At 40.4% G+C, this 22,720-nt stretch overlaps 1 protein-coding gene across 11 annotated transcripts in view; it reads right to left on the reverse strand.

Moving 5' to 3' along the window:
- rims1a (regulating synaptic membrane exocytosis 1a) overlaps positions 1-22,720 on the reverse strand; it is a 103,417-nt gene that overhangs the window by 66,078 nt on the left and 14,619 nt on the right. For all 11 annotated transcript variants that reach the window (XM_086181343.1, XM_086181342.1, XM_086181345.1 and 8 more), the window contains exons 3-4: positions 5,691-5,901; positions 3,383-3,394 (exon numbers count right to left, since the gene is read on the reverse strand). In XM_086181343.1, the coding sequence (XP_086037469.1) occupies positions 3,383-3,394; positions 5,691-5,901 (223 nt within the window). The remainder of the gene's footprint in view (positions 1-3,382; positions 3,395-5,690; positions 5,902-22,720) is intronic.

Here is a 22,720-nt window from a genome sequence, read left to right on the forward strand (position 1 = left end):
ATTCATTGGAGGAGTGTGGTACTAGACCTGCTCTACTTGTAAAGTGTCATGAGAAAACTTTTGTTGTGATTTGGTGCTATACAAATAAAATTGACTTGACTTGACTCGATGCGTTGGTGACCCTTTGTGTTGTAGTGTGTTGTCCTGTCATTGGCCCAACAGCTATTTGTAACTTTAAAGTTAATGTTTTTCCTTCCTCAGAGCTTTGAGGCTAAATAATTAATTGTTTTAAAGTCATCATCTAAAGGGGAAAAAAATTTAGTTTTCAATTTCACTCTTTCCCCTTTGCTCATTGACACTCATTAGCTCAAACTGGACTCTGTTCTAAAACAGAATAAAAAAAAAACCCATTATATATATGATTAACGGCATCAGTCGCTTGAAAACACCCGAGGATGAAGCAGCCATGGCAGTATATCTGAATCAGAAGAGTCTAAAAACAGCAGTGTACCGGTACCAAGCAGTCTGAGTTACAGTCACAGAAGAGCATGCAGTCCACCACAGAAATACAGCCCTGGACATAACAATTAGAGCAAGGAGAGGCATAAAAGTGTGTGTGTGTGTGTGTGTGTGTGTGTGTGTGTGTGTGTGTGTGTGTGTGTGTGTGTGTGTGTGTGTGTGTGTGAGTGAGAGTGAAAGTAATGCGCAATACTCTTATCCTGTTTCCCAGGAGAAGAAGAGACAAGCCATCAAAACTGGCCCTTATGGTGAGAAACACTGGGATAAGGTACAATGACACACACTCATTTCTCCACTACAGCTCCCAATCACACATAATGAGCCTTTACTATCATTATCACACTGCACGCAACACACACTGGACATCTTAACTCCTATTAAAAGTTCCTCCATCTGTCTATTTTCCAAAAAACAAATAAGTGAAACAAAAACCCTCTGATAACATTCTATTTTTATTCCTGTGTGCGAAAGTGAGGTGTGAAAATAACTTTTTAATAAGTGCACAAGTTCTCACTGATAACTATCACATCTATAATATCATATCTATAATGTCAGTAGTAGCCTAAAACTAAGAAATATTTCACTCATGCTGAAAGCCTCCGCATGAGCTGGGCTACATTATGCTACCAGAACAGCAGCTACCACAGAGGGCTACAGTGGTAAAAGCCTGGTTCTTTCGGAAGAGTCTCATAAAACCCTAAATGAACTGCTGGCATGGTGTGCTCAAGCTAACTGCAGGCCACGGGAAATTTCTAAGCAACAAAAACATGATCAAAATTACTCTTTTTATTATATTTTAACCCATTAGCTACAACATAAAAAAAATGAAAGTGGAGTTCTAATTATGAATGACAAAAAAAGACAAAAAGATTGATATTCAACAAAAGCTGCTCAGAGGCGCATGAAGAAAAAAACTTTGGCTTCCAGTGTGAACAAAAACAGGAGAATAGAGCCAACTAGAGAATGGACATGTGTAAAACTGACACACTTGTATCCATTTCTCATTATACAAGCATAATTTCAGTAGAAGTGCTAACACTCTTGATTAAAAAAAAACAAAAACAAACAAGAAGTCAAAGAAATTGTATGGGACAGTGACCACATCTAACCTGAAAACTGGGTGCCATGTTGATATGTTCAATAGATAGGAGGAACGAAATACGGGCAAAAAAAAACCTCAAACTCTGTCAATAAAAAAAAAAATTCCTGGAAGCACACGCTTTGTGTTTTCTGGACATCAGTACCTTTCAGGTTCAGTGTAATAACAGCTATTGCCATGATATGACAGCATTCAGCAGTTTAGTTTTGCCGAGGAATCCCAGGTCCTGTCAGAGTGGAGTTTACATAGAGTTTGCGTGTTCTCCTCATGTCTATGTGGTTTTGCTCTTGGATCTCTGTTTTTTATTCCCATATATAACTGATCTGGACCCATTCGTGGCTCTGGAGGGTTCAAAAGGTTGTGGGATAATCTGTATCCCACAAGCAATGCAAGTCAAAGGGGGCTTCATCACGCAAAGAAATGGCAAAAACAATGCATTTCTGGACCGATGAGTAGTCAAAGATACAGTATACGGCCAAAGATGAACCAGAGGAATATCTGATTGCAGCCAGCTATAAGAGAGGTGTACAGTACCACCACCAGCTGTTGCACAGACTGACATACTTCTGTGAATACATCAATTCTTCTATGTTCATGTACACTGAAAATATGACAGCTGTCCCACTAAATGGCCTCGAGCTGCAGCTGTGCATCTAAACCCACTGAGTATTAGTATTGTCGGCTGTCCAGCTCAACAGCCAGTGCTGCATAAGGTCCAGATTCTGCCAAGACTCTCATCTGTGGAATATTTAGTCATTGTTGTACTGAGCTTCCAAGGGAAGAGAGAGTGAGACTTCTATGTACAGCACACCAAAGCAGTCCCGGACAGTCCTGGCATTTAAGCCAGGTATCATCAAAGCTCTGGTTTGGCAGCTGCCCTGTCAGAGGCAGCCAAGACAAAGTTAGGTTCTAAACCTCACACAACTACGCAAGAAGAGGGAGGTGTTAAAGGCACGTCGGCCTGGGATTCTAGCAGCATGACCTTAGACAACCGGGTAAAACAATGTTTGAATTTTTGGTCAATGACAGATATAAATGTACCTTCCCCTACCTAAACGTGTGTTTAAAAATTAAATGAAATTGTTTTTTTGTTTTTTGTTTTAATTAAAAAAGATGTCTTCCTTGTACAATACCTCTTCTACAAATCCAAAACATCCCTTTCAGACCATAAAACTTCGCTAAGCACCCAGAGAACTAACATTCAAACCTTTCTAAGGAATGTAGATGCATTGGTGGCCCTTTGTATTGTAGTGCGTTGTCCTGTCATTAGCTGAACGGCTATTGGTAACTTTAAAACAAATGCGAGTCCTCCTTCAGAGCTTTGAGGCCAAATAATTCATTGTTTTAAAGTCATTATCTAAAGAGAAAAAAAAAAACCTTAGATTTCAATTTCACTCCAGATTTCCCCTTTGCTCATTGGTACTCATTAGCTAGAACTGGGCTCTGCACTAAAACAGAATAAAAAAACAACCTTATGTGTATGACTAACAGCAGTCGCTTGAAAACACCCAAGTGATCTGTCCACAGGTCCGTCATAGGTATTGCACTCAGAGAGAGGCCTTGACCTCATCATGACCTCAGACAGGAATCGTACTGCAGCTACAGAAAGGCAGAGAATGAAAAGCTGCTTTAATCTGGTTTCAAATTTACGTAGTTAAGCCAACTGCAGCGGGACTTTTTTTAATTGATGCAATTGGTTCAACTGACTTTAACACACACACACACACACACACACACACACAAACACACACATTGTCTGAAGCCATTAAATTAGGTTGTCCTAAAGGTTGCAGGAAGAGAAGAAAGAAAAATGACACCACTCACCACTTTGTCCTCCTGTAGCCTCGTCAGCCATCCATGTATAATGAAAAGAAAGACAGGGAGAGTGTGAGAATGGCAGTGATCCCTCACTAACCATCACTGAGAGATTCAATTCAATAACATTACAGTTTGTTAGATGAAAGCTATTCTAATACCCCAGACTGGAGTTGAAATGTCCTTAAACCAAAAAGATATCCTGAAAACATACCAACACAGTGTGTGTGTGTGTGTGTGTGTGTGTGTAATCCACCTTTCAAAGACCTTCTCCCACTGAATGCAGCTGCCACCCACCCAAACGCACCACCCAGGCCCCCCTAGCTCTCCCCACATCAGGCAGTAATTAATTAGGATGTACTTCTGAGTGTGTGTTTGAGTCTGTCTGAGGTCATTAAATGTCATGCCGGCGAGAAGGGTAGGAGAAAGGGTTGTCAGTTATTTTAGAGGAGGACTCGTCTCCCAACTCTTCCATACACACACGCCGACATCCTGCTGTGTGTGTATAGGGCACCTCCGGACTCCTGGGAGACTGAGACCAAGTGGGAGACCACCCCCTCAGTCCACAGCTCAGTCTAATGCCCAATTAACCTTTACCAGCTCCTGCCTCGGTCACACACTCACACCACATTCACAATCATGGGTGGGAGCACACATTAACACACAGTCTCACACAAATAGCACATGTCAACACACATCTAGGGCATATTATACAGCTGCACGCTGATACACAGACAAACACATACACACACACACACCATGGCTCATCACCTCCACCTGAGCTCCTCCACCTGAGGCCCTGATATTGCCTGATCAGACGTACAGTAGCCTTGTGAACAGCTGCATTCATAATGGTTCAAGGGTTTATGTGTAACACTCCATCTGAGTGCAGATTTTAGATCTGTCTCTGTACTCTCTCGATGAAGACTATTATAGTTGGTAGAGGCCGCTCAGTATGATTGCTAGATTGTGCATGAATGAAAATGAAACAATTATGCGAACAAGAAATAAAAGATAGCTGTGTCTGTGTCAGCTGGGTAACCAGTATGGTTGGTTTCTGCCTGTATTGAGGCCCATTAATGAAATTTTTCAGATATATAAAAACTTCTAATTTTTTCTTTGATCTCGAGACAGAGATTTTTTCCTTATCTCAGCAATCGTAATTTTATTTATTTTTTCATCCATCCATCCATCAATCCCTCCATCCATCCATCCATCCATCCATCCATCCATTTTCTTCCACTTATCCTGTTAAGGGTTGGGGGGAGGGGGGCTGGAGCCTATCCCAGTGGCTTTTGGGCGAGAGGCGGGTTCACCCTGGACAGGTTGCCAGTTGTGTATTGTTCTTCTGGTTAATTTGATTTTTTTTTTAATCTATCAGCATTATATCATCAGGAAACCAGCCAAGAAAAAATAACAACACCAACAAATGATATGATATATCACTGGTTCTCAAATGGGGGTACGTGGAGGTACTCCAGGGGGTATGTGAAGCTTTACAAAAATATATATATTTTAAAAAAGCTGTAATCTTAATAATAATTAAGTCTTGAGTAATAATTATATTATAAAAGTTAGATAATATACAAATGTATGCTATAAGTTCATTAGTGGACAGCGAGACACATCACTGGCTACATCTGTGCCCATCATGTGTCTCCAGATGTGTCCATCGTTACCACGTGCAGATAATAACGCATATGTAACCGTTGTCAGTGTGTCAGGTTTCAATTAAGGATGGCCAAATGGATCTGTCACTTTAGAGTACTTGTGAATATGACTAACAATTGTACCCCAAATCCAGGTTTAGAGGGTGTTAATGAAGTTTTATTCCGGTGTAAAAGGGGCATTACTGCACTCACACTTCAACCATTCCATCAGCTTACCTGTGTGGTCATAAAAGTCAATTTGCAAGTAAAAAGGTGAAATAAATAGAAATACATACAGTACTTATTCAATCACCTCTAATGTCAAATATTCTGTGTATTCTTGTATCTGACTTTATTCAAATATTGAAGAACCTGATAAAGTGGCCAGATTAAAATGCTGATATGAGTCAAAATGGAACTGGATTTACAAATTAACATGAAAGCATGGAGAAGATTTGCCAGTCTGTTGAGCCACAGAACACAAACAGTGAACTGGCGCTTCTATACTGGTGTTATAGAGTGATGTCTCTTCTCTAACAAACCATCTTTGGCTGAATACTGACACCAGCTTCAGAGAGCATATTAATCAGAGTCCAAAACCAAAATGGAAACTGGCAATTGGAACCCATCCCTATTAGACACGCTGCAGTCCATCCTCCCTCTCTCACCGTGTTGGATCGCAAGGAGACTCTTCCCCCGCAGCGAGCGCAGAATTTGGTCTGGCAGTACGAGCACAGGTTCCCGCAACCATCTGCAAACTTGGTCTTCTGGCAGATGCCGCAGGTTGGCGCGTCATCCCGGTGAACGGCTGAGCCCGCCGCTGCTGTTGCCTGCCGGATCACCGTCTCCCTGTAGCTGGACAACTGCTGCTGGATGCCCCTGGAAAATATTAAAAGAAATTGAAAATGGAAGTTTATTGTTCGATGAATTTGCACCCAAATAGATAAATGGGACAGTGTGTGACATTTGCATGTGATGATGTGTTCAGGCATATATTAAACACACAGGAATATGAAGGAGGAGTAGTTAACGTAACAGTGGCAGTAACGTTTTGAGATGGGATAGCGGCATATCATGACACTCATCATGTTACCAGAGCCTCTGCATGACACATACTTCATTTTCAAGATTTTGGTGCTGTGTTTTGTGTGTGTGACCATTCTTTGACAGTGCTCTCTTTTCAGTGCACACAAAACTAGTGACAATACACTGTCACTTGCCAGGCATCATCACAGCATAACTACCATTGTGTGTAACACTCAAGTGGATCCATACATGATCAGACAGCTCAAGCAAGTTCTCCCGCCAGACAGAACCACTTGGCTCATTGATGATGGCAGATTAGTGATGGTAATCTGATTAGCAGCAGCCATGGTAACTAACAATCCGGCAAATGAATATCTTACCTGTTCAAACAACCTGATGCAAAAAACTCTGTAATGTTCTGTTTTGCTTAGATGTAGGCGACCAACATTCGGTTAATAAACAGTCTAGCTCAGGTAAAGCATTTCTTGGTTCTGCACATAGGCAGCACGGTGGTGCAGTGGTTGGCACTGTCACCTCACACACAGCAAGAAGGTTCCGGGTTCGAGCCCCGGCTCAGGCATTGGATCTTTCTGTGTGGAGTTTGCACGTTCTCCCTGTTCCTGCGTGGGTTCTCTCTGTGTACTCTGACTTCCTCCCACAATCCAAAGAGACTAGGGACAAGGGGACTAGAGTAATTGGGTACTCTAAACTGACCGCCGGTATGATTGTGAATGTGAATGGTTGTCTGTCTCTATGTGTTGGCCCTGCAATGGACTGGCAACCCGTCCAGGGTGAACCCAACCTCTCGCCCGAAAGATGCTGGGATAGGCTCCAGCCCCCCCCCCCCACCACCACCACCAGCCTTAACAGGATAAGCAGAAGAAAATGGATGGATGGATGGACAGATCATCCATTTCTGTCACATACAGACCTCTACTCATTGACGTTCTCACCTGCCTGCCTTTAATCTCAACATGCATATGCGTCTTGAGTTTTGTTATTCAATCTTGCACAAATGCTCTAAACAAACTGACATGTAAACTACTCCCTCAAAACAATTTGTTCGGTAGTTCCAGTTATGCGTCGTGCTGTGACACATTTTCGCACTTGTACTGACACACACACACACACACACACACACAATTGGAAAAACCTCAATTTGAGTTGATGACAGTGCTAAATGACATGTCAGGCAACAATCCATTCCTTAATTAACATGGATGCAATAATGAATGCTGGAGTCATAAACAGATAAAAGTGTATGTCATTAGTGACAGTCAGCTCTCAGCCCTGCCTTAAGACATCTCTGATTGGTTAAAATGACAAAAACGAAACAAAGAAATATCTCTGCCGCCGTGCATGCTCTTCAATACACCTGATGCCTTTTACAACACAACAAAGGACAAAATGCGCATCACGTAGCTTCAATGTTCAATTTAATGATAATATAGTTTTTAAATTAAAATTTACAGATGTTGAAATGGATGCTGTTGTCTTCAACAAAAGAAAACATTAAAATCGTGACTTCATACTGCTCATTCTCATCAGCACTCCACAGTCATGCCATTTTTTGTGGCTGCATATTAGAGGCTAATAAGATGCACTAAAAAATAGCAATGGATATCAAGTAATAAATATAAAAAACAAATACAATAATAACAAATAAAAGCATGGAGAAGTAAGCTGACACTAGAGCGCGAAGGAGACAAACCAGTCGATATCATTGTTTTCTTTGTGTGTTTTGGTGCAATCAACATTTTGTGTCTGCTTTTGTTTCAGGCTGCTTTGTCGACACAAGAAGGTCCTCAAATCAATGTGAGTATTGGTTTTATCTAAGACAGTACAGTATGTTGATTAATTGCATTTCACGCAGTGGAAAGTGAGGGGAGTACAAACAGAGGGGGAAATGGAGAACTGAGAGAAGAGAAACATGCATTTGTTCTCGATGTCAGATTCATTGTCTTCAACCTTCATCGCAGCAGGCAGATCAGACGCATTCAGACAGTTTGGAGATGGAGGATGTGGAAGTAAACTCAGATCACCAACACAAGACGACAAAGACAAACCAACTGCACATGCTTTTACGTATATCTAATAATAGACAACAGTCAGAGAAAGATGGATAGTTTCAGCCAATTACATCTTATTTAGCTTATCTGGGTAGAGGACAAGAGAATCGGAATTGGAAAAAAAAGAGAGGGCAGAAAGGAGAAGACATTTTTATTTAAAGTGGAGGGAAGCAGAGCAGAAGAGAAGAGGCAAGAGAAGGACAGAAATGAGGAGAGAAAAGGAGTTTAAAGGGAAGAAGACAAAAACATTGGTTTTGAAAGGACGGTACAAAATTATAGGAGATAAAAAAAATTAAGGGGAGTGAAGAAAGAAGGGAGGAGCAAAGGAAAAGGAGTGACTGGAGTAAAAGGAAAGGTCTGATTAATGGTTTTGCGGCACAATGGTATATATTCAGTGACAGAACTAGAGATGTATTTACAGGGTGGCACAGGTTTGTCAGGGTTTTGCCCACCCACGCCATCATACTCCCAGCCCCCCCCCCCCCGCCGCCCCCCCAAAAAAGAGAATGCTAAGGTATAAAGCTTAGAGAGGGTTAGCTGAGAGATGTGTCAATCAGCTGAGAAGCTCCTCAACAATCATGTTGTTTAAGTACTGTGCCTGGTGTTGGAGAGTTTATTGTAAACCAGAGTGCTGTGTCCTCATCCGGAGGCCACAGCCACTGGGACACACCAGCCCTCCACTTTTAAAATCCTTGGGCAAAGATTATAAATCTGACCTGGTTTATAATCTGTGCGTATCGATTTACAAAGTCAGTACAGATTTGGTCATTTTTCCTTATGTGGCCGTTATGAGTGTGTCAAACTTGTTGCTGCCTCCTGCCAAATCATACAAAATAATGTTTCTTTGCATATAGAGAGAGAGAAAGGGAGATGCGATCATACATGGACACAGGCTGTTTGAATTTCAGAGTTATAAGAAGTCAGTCTAAACATTTGTTGCTGGGGGTGAACAAGTATAGCACGTGGTACAACAACAGCCCTAAAGTTCAACCTATGACATGTTTTTATGTCACATATAACACATATGGCATTTGCATATACTGATTATTAGCCAAATCAGCAAAGTTTTTTCACAAAAGAAAAAATGACTGATAATAGAAACAAAAGGCGCATTAAAGAAAAAAACAAGTGAATTTAGGCCATAATGACACTGAGCTATGACAAAGAATCATCATGGGAACATGTTAAAACATTAATATGAGAATAAAGACAGCTTTTTTCCACAGTGATTCATAACAAACTAGGCAACAATGACTTTAGGCATGCTGCCTGCCCTTCGATCTGAGTATATCTGCCTGTGCATTGACTTTTATTACTTACAGACAGTGAGCTCGCAAAGAGTCCTCCCTCTTCGGCTCAGCCATTAAAAACTACAAATCCCAGCAGAGGAGGCCAAAGAAAAGGAAATCCAACATGCAGAGTGCCAATGGAGAAACCAGAATTGCTCCTCTGGGTGTAACACAACCAAGTGATTTTCCAAATACACCCTGAGGAAGACCTTGAGAGTGGAGCAGGATCCAGAGAGGATCCAGCAGGTTGAAACACAACTTCCCTCTGCTCACACCCACCCATGCAGACACACAGACACCGACACACACACATACACACACGCACACACGCATGCATGCACGCACACGTGCACGCACACACACTTAATCTCTGTGCATATTAAAATGCACATTTGCAAAATAAACTAACACACATTCAAGCTGACAATGTTAAAACACTCCAAAGACATATTATATGTGCACAAACACACACATGCATGTGCACGCACACACACGCGCGCGCACACACACACACACACACACACACACACACACACACACACACCCTGGGAGCAGTAGCCAAAGGTCACAGAGAGGTCACCTGCTGCTGCAGCGCTGCAGGATTTACTTCCTGATCCATAGCTCTGACTGTGTCCCATCCTCTGGCTCTCCTCACAGGCTAGCTGGTAGTGTCACACCTATGTACAGTACTGTCCTACTATATGGAGCCAGTTTGATTGATTATCTGTTTATTGTAGAGTTGATCAATATGACATTGGCTGTCCCTGGGAAGCCTTGAAATTGAATTAAATGCGGTGAATCCTCATGAATACAAAGGCTTGTGTTTGCTTACTATGATGATTATTGTTGTCCTCTATGGTGTTGGAATCTTGGTAATAGGTGGCTTTCCTCCAAAATAGCTTCTATTGGTATTGGACTTAATAAATCTGTGCTGGCAAGATGTGCAACAATAAATGCACTCCTCCCCTCCTTGGTGCTTGTCTGTCTTTGTGTCCATTAAATATTTTGTTTTAACGCCCACTTTCTTTGCTCATGTTGCCTTCTTCCTTATTTGTCTACCTTTGCACTGCTCCCTCAACCTCCTTTCCTTAGCCTTCACATATTATTGCCTTCATCTCTGTTTTTCCATTTTATTGTTACATTTCCGTTCTCTACTTCTACTCCATTGCTCTCTGTTTTTGCACATTATGTACATTTGTAAATCAGTTAATAAACTGAAGATAGAACACCCAAAGATTGACCTTAACAGAAACTTTTACAGCAAATTTTCAAAAGATTTTTCCGATCTTATTCGCGGGGACTTTTGTGTAATGGCATTTTAGAGTTCCTGCAGATGCTTCACATGAAAGGCTCATCAGGAATGGGAGGGGTTTTCACTTTAATCCATTAGCGGACATCAGTGCAGGAAGTGTTGGGTTACAGACAAAAGTAGCTTAACAAGAAATGAACCAGAGCAGATAAAACAAATTGAGAAAGAATGAGTGGTGAATACAGTTGGGAAAAAAAAAGGAAACTCAGACCATTAAGAGGTGAATTTGATGATATGGTGGGATTATGAGACAATATGTAAAATCATTTACTTGCATGCCTATTATCATACGACAGATCCAACAGTATGCGTCTGTTCAGCAACGTTAAAGTAAAGTAGGACACTAAGTCATACATCAGGAACAACAGGCAGGAAATATATGAAGTGTTTCTCAATAAATCAGTCAGCCACGACAAGTCATCAAATTCTCTCTCGCAGGTGTGAAAAAAAATCTTTATCACATCAAATAACAGTGTCGGGAAATGTGGGGGGGGGGGGGGGCTGGCAGATCATTATGAGAGCGAGACGGGGGGTGGAGGAAGGGAGGGTGGGGAAAGAGGCAGAAAGAGATCAGAGAGAAATGTACAGCGTGATGGAAAAACAGCTAGCGAGCTCATTAAGAAAATGCAGGAAAAAAATCCATATTCAAATGCAGAAGGACACAAGGTTATAGCAAAGACAGAATAAAAGCTCACTTTTCTCCACACACACACTCTCAAACACACTTCCTCTTCTTTTCCATCAAAACATGACATCCCTTTACTCTTGAGCAACTTAAAAATAAACCTTGCTGTGTGTGTGTGTGTGTGGGTACGTGGGTGAATATACAACAAATGGCCCATGATTCACAGCAGGAAACAGCATTAACATAAAGAGTCTCCTAATTAAGCAGCGCAGCATAAACAAGCTCCACACACTGAGGGGAATTTAAGGTTCGTCCATGGGAATGTAAATTAAATTAGATTATATGCAAAAATCATATTATCCTTAGTGAAAGTCAGCAAGCATGTTGTGATCTTTTCCACTCGTTTGCAAAACTTGTTTGTAAAATTTCATTGAATTGAAGTTGCACTGTTTTCCAGTAACACATTTGGGCAAAAGTAAACTGAAAATGAGATTCAATGATATTTTCACAGAGCAGAGGAAAGTGGAGGGAAACTTTACCATCGTTTTGGTGAATATGTAAATGAAATGACATCCAAGAACTAAAATATCCATCATAGCAAATCATTGCCTCTCTGTGGAGTGAGATATCGCCTCCTTTTTCTCATAAAATCTGAACTCATACATTGATTGCTTTGTGCTCAGTTACCAGAATAAAGCAGTAGCGTTTGTTTCTTCAACACATGGAAATATAATGTATTATGTCAATGTTTTTCAACGAAATTGAAAGCTGTGTTAATGTGTCTAATATGAGCAAATGGCCCTAAACGTCCCGTTAGCCTGACTTTCCTGACTGAGGATTTAACAACTTTAACTTCATCCTCAATATTGATGCAAACTAAACTGAGTGTTTCTTGTAAGTGATCCTACCGAGACACTCATTAACAAACACCATAAAACACTTTTATCTTAATACTTTTGTGCAGGCATCTATCTGTCCCATTCTTGTGAGGTGATATCTCATGAACTTGAAGGAATACCTTTGAATTTGGCACAAACATCCACAGGGACCTGAAGATATACTGCAAAGATATTGGTAGTCAAAGGTCAAAGTCACTCTTGGAGGTATAAATCCATCTATCTAAGATATAGACAATTTTTTTCCAAAAAGCTCTGTCAATTCCTACAACAGCTGAGAGCAGTGGGTTTCCTCAGAAAAAGTTCACCAAACGGAGGAAAAAGCAATTTTTCAGAATTGTATGACGTTTTGACCCAAAATAAATGTGTGCATTAAAGGTAATGAACATTTATACAGTAGTTTGAGGACAACACAGCAGAGTTTAGGGGTAGAGTTAAGCACTGCATGGACGACAAGACACAGACAATAAAATGAAGGTGTGAAGGAGAGAAGAGATATGAGTAAAGGGACGGGAAGAAGACAGGAGGATGAAGAAGAAAAGCTTGGAAGCCCTTTTGGACAAACTTTATGGCACCGTGACAGATGCTACCTTGCACCGTAACTCAGCGTTGGGCGGTACACGGACCTTTACCTGGCAAGGACAAACGGAGAATGCACATAGACACACACACACACACACACACACACACACACACACACACACACACACACACACACACACACACACACTCAACAGGAATATCCCTTTTTGGCATTCCTCCCCACATTACTTGATTACTTTTACTTTATTGTGCTGGACAGCCATACTGGAGCATTCTTCATTGTGCAGGTTGTAAATGTAGTCCCATTTGAAAATGTCACAATTCGGCAAAAGAAGACAGAATTGACGTGGGGGGGGGGGGGGGGTTGTTGTTTGTTTTTGTTTTGGTATTCGATTTTTTTTATTATTTTTTTTTGTATTTCACAGCTGATTAAATTTTGATTAAAGGTTTGCTGGAAGGTTCAAAAAAGTGTTTTAGCCAAGGCTGTATTTTAAACCTGCACGTGTGTGTGTGTGTGTGTGTGTGTGTGTGTGTGTGTGTGTGTGTGTGTGTGTGTGTGTGTGCGTGTGGTTTTGTAGAGGTAGCAACATTTTATTTATCTGCATTTCTTGATCCACACACCTTACAGACACACACAGTGAAGATACATAGACAGAATTGCTTAAAAGAACTATTTCCTTATACGTCAATCAATTCTATGAATAGAAAACAAATGTGACTACTGCCTGTACGTGACTATTGATTAGGAACACAACAACCATGCTTGTGTTTAATTTGAGTCTATCCCGAAAGCACCCTCCGAGCAAATGTGCTCGGAGGGATGTGCACAGGCTCAGAAAGTAATAAAGTTCTGACAGATGGGCCGGCACATTGCTTTGTTGACAGGAAGAACAAATAGAATCAATCGTGCCATATCCTTCAAACAGATCACATGCATGCTACCAAATGGACAGTGAAGATATTCTCAAATAAATATCATCACTGTGTGTCCTCAAATTAGTTTCTGCAGGAAGTTTCTCTACAATTTGCTTTCCAAAATGATTATGAACCTCTCTTTCACTGCCAGAGCCTGGATCCTCAATCAAAGCATAAAGTTACAGTTAACCAACAACAAAAAAAGACCCCCCGCTCGACATGTGTCCAAAAATAAAGCAAATAAAACAGCCGCGTCCTTGAGTGCTTGAGCACATTACTGCTGCTAGGCCAAATGTTGGCACTGCCTCCTCCGGTCCTGGACTTTTATAAAGCAGGTTGGCATCAGCTCCAACTCTCTTCCTGTAGTGATTCAGGCCTCGATGGCCGAGTATGAGTCACTCCTCCTGTTCTTGGATCGATATTCAAGAAGCAGGCAGACATGAATCAAATAACAATGAGTCAGTGTCAGGGAAAATCACCTCGTAGCCATTTAGAAATTAAGCACCCCGACTCTGTCTCTCGCTCTCATTTTCTCTCCAACACTTAGTTTTAAATTTAGTCTCTTAGTACTCAGCTCTGTTGTGGGAGGCTTAACTGAAGACCTTCACAAGTCAACATTCATTCTGTCCAACTCAGTTTCAAACCTGTGCAACATTGTCTTTCCAGCCACAAAAACTTCTCCCATTCACCTTTTTACCCCCCCAACTCTCTGTTTCTGTCTCTGTCTCTGTCTCTCTCTCTCTGTCTCTCTCTCTCTCTCTCCATCTCTCACTCATACTGTAGAGGAGTCATGTAAAAGATTGATTCTGTGTCCTTTTATAGACGAGTATCAAAGGGTTCCCTCCCTCTCATGCTATTTATGAAATTGAATGGAAGGTATAATGCATGCCAGATTTAGAAATGGGTTTCCGGTTTGCAGTGATTCAAGAGTGTGATTTTGTGTGTGCGTGCGTGCGTGTGTGAATGCGTGTGCGTGCGTGTGTGAATGCGTGCGTGTGCGTGTGTGTGTGTGTGTGTGTGTGTGTTTGTAGAATTTGTTTGCATGCAAAGTAGATCCACCTACACTCACTGTAGCACCTTTTTAGTTGAAGAAAATACTTTATCACCATTAGCGGAATCTGAAGAAAACTATTGAGAAGATATACTTGGACTTATTATCATTAATACACCATAAATATACCCAAAGAGAGGCACAACCAGTTTCCTTCTGACATTTTGTTTTAATAGAAAGGGGAAAGATTAAGAAAAGTTGAACAGTGGGTGTGTATCAGCCCATGTGTTCATACACAAATCAGTTATGTGTGGAGCTTTAAATGAATGAAGCATTGTTTTAATCAGAACTCAGCAGAAACTCTTTGGAGAAGGGCCGACACTTTCAAAGATTAATCAGTGGGTGATTGGATGAAGCATCTGTCCGTCACCATCCATCAAACTAACTTCAACCATCTTTATCAGGGCTGTTCTTTGCTTTTCTTATAGAAGAAATAATCAGATAGACCATATAGCAACAGCTATGCCAACCACGCCTTGATCTCCTCGAGGGACACCGATTGGCCGAACCTCTTTTGGTGAGGACACAAGCACATAATTTGGAACGTGGCAAGATGGATTCTAATGCAAGGTAAATAAGAAATCCATTTAACTAAGTACAATATTTGTCTTCAAGAGGCCATAAGTGCAACATTTGAAAAAAAGAAAGAGTCCGAAGTAAACCGAAGAGCAGAAAATGGTCTTTCGGAAGGCTAATACTGCCTGTTACCTCTACACTTGTGTTTATGAATTTTGACAATGGGCCACATGATTTTCTATTAGTATCTGCGAACAGATTTCACATGTATGTGAGCGTTACAGGTAGAAGGAAAAAAAACCTATGCAAACCCAGCAGCCCATGGTAATTAAGCATTATGGATTAGCAATAACAAATACCATAAGTCTTTTTATGACACTGGTCATGCAGAGTCAAATGGAGCCTCTTTAAACAAGCACGCTTGATTTTGTAAATGCTGCACATTAAATGAATAGTTCATCCAAAAGAAAAAGAAAAAAAACTAGGCGTCAGTGACATTTTCCCAACAATTTTGCATGTCAAAGCTTTAAAACATTTGGATTATTTTGGGTGAGATGTACAGAGGCTTTTCATGGTTTTCTTTTTTTTTCCTTTTTTTTTTTAAATCACTTCAGTTGTTTGGGAAATTACTGCAACACACTTTCCTGTAAAAATCAAGCAGTGTTTTAAAAAAAAAATTTAAATAAAACTTCACCCAACCTTCCTCCAGCATGAGGGAGAGAAGTTAATGACAGCATTTAAATTCTTAAGTGAATTATCCCTCTAATGGACATTTTGTCATATGTTTTTTTTATTAATTTGCACTAAGATAAGATAAACTTTATTGTCCTGCAAGGAGACATTTCTTTTTCTGTAAAAGGGCATTTGCTGTAAACATACATGTAAGACAACATTCACATGCTCATGCATGTTGGACAACAATCACAATCACAAATAGACTACATACGAGACAACGCTCACAAACATTTTAGAACATGGCCCTGATACAGGGAGAAAAACAAAGCCTTAACATTTTAAAAATACACAACTAGAGGGATAAATAAAAAGACATTAAAAATTCGTAAAAATCTTAAAAAAGTTTCCTTCCTTCCCTTGATTTATTAAGTAGAGCCACCAATGTAGGGAGGAAGGACTGCTCTTATATGGCTCTTACACCCCTTCCCTGATGGTAGTAGCTCATATTTTGTATGTAGAATATGAGTTGGAGCCTCGAGAATTTTGTATACCTGATTGACCATCACTTTTTCAAAAATGAATTGAAGGGAGGGGTAATCCCTTCTACTCATTACCTTCATTGTTGTTTTTACTAATCTCTCCAATTTGGATTTAAGCTGTACCATCAGTGGGCCAAACCAGGCAGCCATGCTGTATCTGATCACACTTCTAGTAGGGCATTGTAAAAGAGTATCATAATGTTAGCACTTACACCAAACAGTCTCAACCTGCATAGGAAGCGCAGTCTCTGGCCCAGCTTGGCACATAGAAGCTCTACATGTACATTCCATTTTAGTTGGTCATCTATATGGATTCCTACTGTAGGTATTTGTACGATGTTACTTGCTCAATTGTGCTGTCTCTTATAACTACTGGGTTATTGGATTCCAGTTTCCAAGGGTCATAGACCATTTTCTCCCTTCATTCCTCCCTCCAATTTCATCCCTGTAATAGGTACTTTTGTAAATTTAACTTTTTTATCAACAGGTTGACGCAGACTTTAATTCAAGAACGATGGAGCCAGGTTGTCTGAAAAAGCCTGTTATTTTATCATTTGTAATGTAATATAAACACTCTTAATTTTCCCACTTGCAATACTAAGACACATATCAACCATGCCTTCAGACCTCAACTGTAATTCATCAAGCTGTGTATGATGATGTGTGGATATACATCCTTCCTCTGTTCTAGAGCATGTATGTGCTGTCCTGGCTGCTCACCATATGGCCCGTAGGGACACGGAGAATCTCTCACTCTCTAGTTGTCTCTGCCTGTGCCAAGTTCTGTTGTTCCTCCCCCATCCCTTCCCTCCCTCACTTCCGTCAGAGGACTCACCATGCTGGGCAGCATGGGTGTACTCTCACCTCCCCCATTCCCTCCGTTGAATCCTTCCATCCTCCCATCCAACCGCACTCTCCCTTACCTCTTTACACTTATTTACACTTTGTGATGATAAAGACAACTCCAAGAGGATCTTATCATTGTAGCCATATAAGTGTGTGGTTGAAAAGTTTGGCTTTCTATATGTGTGTGTGTGTGTGTGTGTGTGTGTGTGTGTGAGAGAGAGAGAGAGAGAGAGAGAGAGAGATGCTTCTTAGATGACCAAACCAACTCTCTGTGTCTTTTTCTCTTCTCTCCACTACTATTCTCACCTCCCCCTTCCTCCACTTTCTCCTGATATACTTTCCTCAACCCACTCACTCTCTATCCTGCTCTTTCAGCACACTCTGTCTCTTGTTTCAACTCACTCGTTTGCTTCATTCGCTACCAGATGCACATTATTTTTGAATCCATGTGATTTTCATAACAAATATCACACCTGGAGCTCTCCATTAGTAACATAGATGACTGTAAAAGTGAAGCAAATGAAAGGTGAAAGTATCCTTCAATCGCACAAAACTATTTTTCTTTGAGTTCACACCACATATTTGTATGTGCAAGATTGAAAGGTGGAAATGTTTACTTGGGAACACAGACAAAACACAGACAAAAGTTGTGATTTGCATGTAACATCAGGCCAGAAGTCTTCCTTTGCACTGTTTCTCAGAGGTTTTACTGTCATAATTACCCCTTTAGCTCCCAGTCTTTCTCTATCATGCATAAGTGATGAAACTAATATTTCAGGGAACAAGCCAAGCAAAGCCCACAGTGGTGACACATTCTAAAGCCACAATTTGTTCTGGTGGTCTTTGAACAAATTATGTGTGATGTGCATCTCCATTGCCAAGCTAGAAATTGTTATATTTCATCACTTTACAGGTTTCATCTAAAAATTCCCCCAAAACAAATCTCTTGCACAAAGCAGAACCTGTCATAAACATAAAATTCTCCACTCCTCAGCCCAACTAGGAAGCCATGATTGACTCAGCTGAGACTAACAGTAACAGCATGAAAATTCTGTGAATATTCAGCTAAACTTTACAAGCTGCAGGATTTTAAAATTAGCCCCAAAACTATTACTATTTAAACCTTCTAAACTTATTAACAGGCAGATGGTTACTTATCTATTTGTCAATATGTATTTTTCAAATATTGGTAATTTTATGGGCAAGTAAAAATTTTGTTTACTTTTTTTTTTTCTTTTTTGGTGAAGTAATCTTTAAAAAGCAAATACATTTCTTTTGATTTTCTGCTGGACTTTTTTATTGCTATTTATGTTTTATTGCTTTATAGCTTCAAACTTTTTATTAAAAATTAAACTTTTTCTTGGAGCATCTCTCTCATTCCCACCTGAAAGCTTCTTGTTGCATTATGTAATGTAGGTTGAGCAGATATAATCACTGCACGTTAACACCTGAAGTGAAGCCTAACTAGAACTTCACAATCATGCTGACATATGCGTAACAGAGTGATAAACAGTTCAGGAATTGGCCACCAACAGAGGAGGGTCATAGGCTTAAGAGAACTGTTTGGAGTAGAATTTTTGCTTAGCCCAATAGCTGCCAGCATATATACTGTATGTGTGTGTGTGTGTGTGTGTGTGTGTGTGTGTGTGTGTGTGTGTGTGTGTGTGTGTGTGTGTGTGTGTGTGTGTGTGTGTGTGTGTTAGGACAATAATGATAGTTACACTATGCTTAAATGCTTAAGGTCTGAAAGGTTTAGGCATGGACTAGAGATGTGAAACTTGACTTCAAAATAAAAGCAACATGATAATTATTTTTGATTTTGTAAGAGCTGGCTTTGTGAGGCTTATTCTGGAAAATTTAGAAGTCCATCAGTTATTCCTGCTTCATATTTATCTCAATTCAGCTCAATCGCTCCCCCCGTTTTATTACTAACATTACTTTAGCCCTCCCTACTCATCATTTCTGCCTCCTGTTTTCTCCCCTCACTCGTCACTGCATTATAGGACCCACAAGCAGAATCGATAAGCTCAGACTGTATTGATTTTTGGGTTTTGAGTAATAGAGTAACATTATTAATGCTCTATATTTTGTATGTTGACCGATTCTTTCATAAATGCCTGCAACATGATGACTAGCAAAAACCTGTGCTGTTAACAACCCTGCTCTGTCTCTGTCTCTGTCTGTCTGTCTCTCTCTCTCTCTCTCTCATAACATTGATCTGAAATATCTTTATAGATTGTATGTGTTCATGTTTCACAGAGACATATGTCAACATTTTATTCTGTTGACCGGCAAAACCAGCCAGAGTTAAATTAACACAATGTAATATTTCCAGAGAGAACCAAGCTGCTGCATCCAACAACAATGCCATCTTTACTGATTTCAGGTCAGATATCAACAGGATATTATGCATCTGCATGCTGTAATTACCAACTGATTAGATTGAACTTTATTCTACTTTGTAGTAGATACAAAGATACAAAGCCAATAATGTGTGTGGGGGGGCTGGAGCCTAACCCAGCTGACATTGGATAAGAGGTGGACTTCACCCCTGGATGGGTGAGCAGTCTGTTGCAGGGAAGAGCAATTATGGGCTCAGTATCTTGCTCAAAGATACTTCGACATGGTCACCAGGAGAAGCGAGGATCGAACCAGCGACCCTTCAGTTGCTAGACAGTCACTGTACCTCTGAGTCATGCCACCCTGTGTGCCAACCTATCCACTGATAATACAGTTTCAGTAAAAGTTATATTTTGTTACTTTTAATGACTTCAGACATATCCTTTCTTCCATTTCTGTGCTGCAATTTCTTGTAACCTCATAATGTCACGTTTTATATCAGGCCCGTGAAAACAGGACACAGTTCTTTGCTTCTAGAGTTGTCTTTTTTTGTCCTACTTTTGATGCATCTTTACCAGGTCATTGTTAAACATAAGCTCAGTGCTTATAATCCCCATATAATTGATCCCAATGCACTTCAGGTATATGCAAATGAGCACAACATTAGCTCACCGTGTGCTCATTAAGTCCTTAAAACTCTGAGAGGTGATAACACTCAGCTTTGAGATCACAATATAAGATGTTCCAGGTTTTACAGGAGCTGTGAACAAGCTGAGATGTGCAGAGGCAAGGTTAGACGGCTTAACACATGTACTCTTACCGCAGGTAGTCTGTAAACAGACAACATACGCCCACCAGTCATTTAATCAATTACTGGCTCCAGTATCCCCACCTGGCCTCTGCATGCATCTGTAGCCCATAGCTTGGTCTTTTCCAGCCACAATTCCTGGCTGTGTGAATGTACAAGAGCACAGTCATAACTACCGCACTGAAGAGCACAACTTTGCAGTCCAACAAATACATGAGGAATGCTATTTTTGGATGTAGATGATGATGATGGACTGAAAGTAAAGAAATGAGGAAAGAGCAGAGCTAAAAGGAAACCAATAAATGTAAGTTATAGGATTAAAGAACAGTGGGAAAAAGAGAGAGGGAAAGAGAGGGATGGAGGGAGGGGTGTGTGTATGAGAGAGAGAGAGCGAGAGAGAGAAGGAGGGACAGATGGAGAGAGCACCAGAGCCAACAGTAGAGCTAAGTGGGTAGTGTGCTCCCCAGACAGCACTCCATATGGCCTGGCAATACCATACACAGTCAGGCAGTACATTTACACAGCATGTATACACGCAAAGGAATATATACACACACAAACACACACACACACACACACACACACACACACACGCGCACACACAACCCTTGTGTTTCTACACATGTATCTGAGGGGGTTGATGAAGCCTCCCCCACCAATCCATTTACATCCATAGGGTGGCATTTTACATCAGGTCATTTCCTTTAAAGAAAATGTAAAAAATGTGTTACATTTAAATCTTCTCTGACAAAAACATTCAAAGAGAAAATGCTTGTTTTTGTTCACTCAGATTGCTTTACCTTACAAAACGTGAGAAAAAACATGCTTGTCGATTTAAACAGCAGTCCATACGTTGCTACTGGCTTGTAAATCAGGTCATCTTTGTTAAATGATTGATGGGCATCTTTCCTCTCCTGAGCAGTTGTACTGTCAATCATTGGATTATTCTTTTACACTCAGAAAGCAGAAGAGCAGCATGAAGGTGAATCACTGACAATTTTTTTTTTTTTGAAGATGAAGAAGAAAACATATGAGATATGATAACGAACCAACGGAGTCAGCACAAATGTACTTGTTGTTGTTCTTGTTGCATTGGTTCTAGCTTCCAGAATAACGATTTCTCCATGGATAAGTGTCTGTTCTTATATTTTTTTGATGAGTGAATACAGCTGGCGTCTTCTTCAAGTTTCTTAACATTTGTCAGAAGTGGCAACATGCATTACTGACACCTATACTGGAAAGTTATCTGTCTCCTTCAATAAAAATCTTGTCTGTTTCTCTTATTGCATCTTTTACATCATTTCTGTCTGTTGTGCATCAAAAGTAAATGAACAAGCAACTGCAAGGAGTACAGATATTTTTGTTAAAATGTTTGAAAAAGGAAAAATTCAGCTTAGTCGGGGAAGCAAACCCTCCTTGTTTGAAGGTGGTACTGGAAGAATATTGGACTTAGAATGTAAGTAAAAAATTCCTTGTCACACATCAATGTGCGCTTAATGTTGAACAAGGAAGCCAGTCTCTAGATGCCTCAAACAAATAGAACTAAAATATACAAGTAATATTGTACACGTAGGGGGCTACAAGAGGAAGGACAAGATAATTTTCTGTTTGATATTCTTTGTGAATGGACAAAGTCATTTTCTCAGGGTGATGTCTGTCGTAAGGTTTCCAGGTTAGCAAAATTTTAGAATGTCTTATACAGTCAGTAAACTTAAAATTGTTTTGTTAGCCCACTTTAACTTAAAGGAGTTTCTGATGGCTCACACAATGTGTGTTTGCTGCCCCAGAGGAAATAAACTAATGATGAGTGAAAACCCCCTTCTAACTGCAGAGACAGACCGTGGACTGAATCATCTGTCAAGCTGCCAATTACTGCTGTCACAGATGATGAGCTCAAAAAGACAGTTGGAAAAATGATAACTGAGAAAATACATTTGACCACCTTTAAGAGGAAAAACATGACAGATAGACAAACTTCACAAGAGAAAAGGCCTGGAAGATGAGCTCTCAGTGGATTAACAGTATCTCAGGGAAACTTTCCAAACATGACTAGTGTGAAACTGTGATGAAGCCACTATTTGGATCATCTCACAGCACCTGAAACATCAGTTCCAAATCCAAATCATTTTGGCAACTGCTTGGCACCTATTACTGGATCCTCTGAAATGTATTATATGTTATTTGACATAGTACTGAAGAAAAGTGAGAACATTTAGTGGTGTAGCAGCCAAGTCCCCCTGGAGCTGATGTA

The sequence above is a fragment of the Aulostomus chinensis genome, chromosome 16 (genome assembly GCF_037954235.1).
Source record: "Aulostomus chinensis isolate RoL2024-O1b breed Wild chromosome 16, RoL_Achi_v1.0, whole genome shotgun sequence".
NCBI lineage: Eukaryota > Metazoa > Chordata > Actinopteri > Syngnathiformes > Aulostomidae > Aulostomus > Aulostomus chinensis.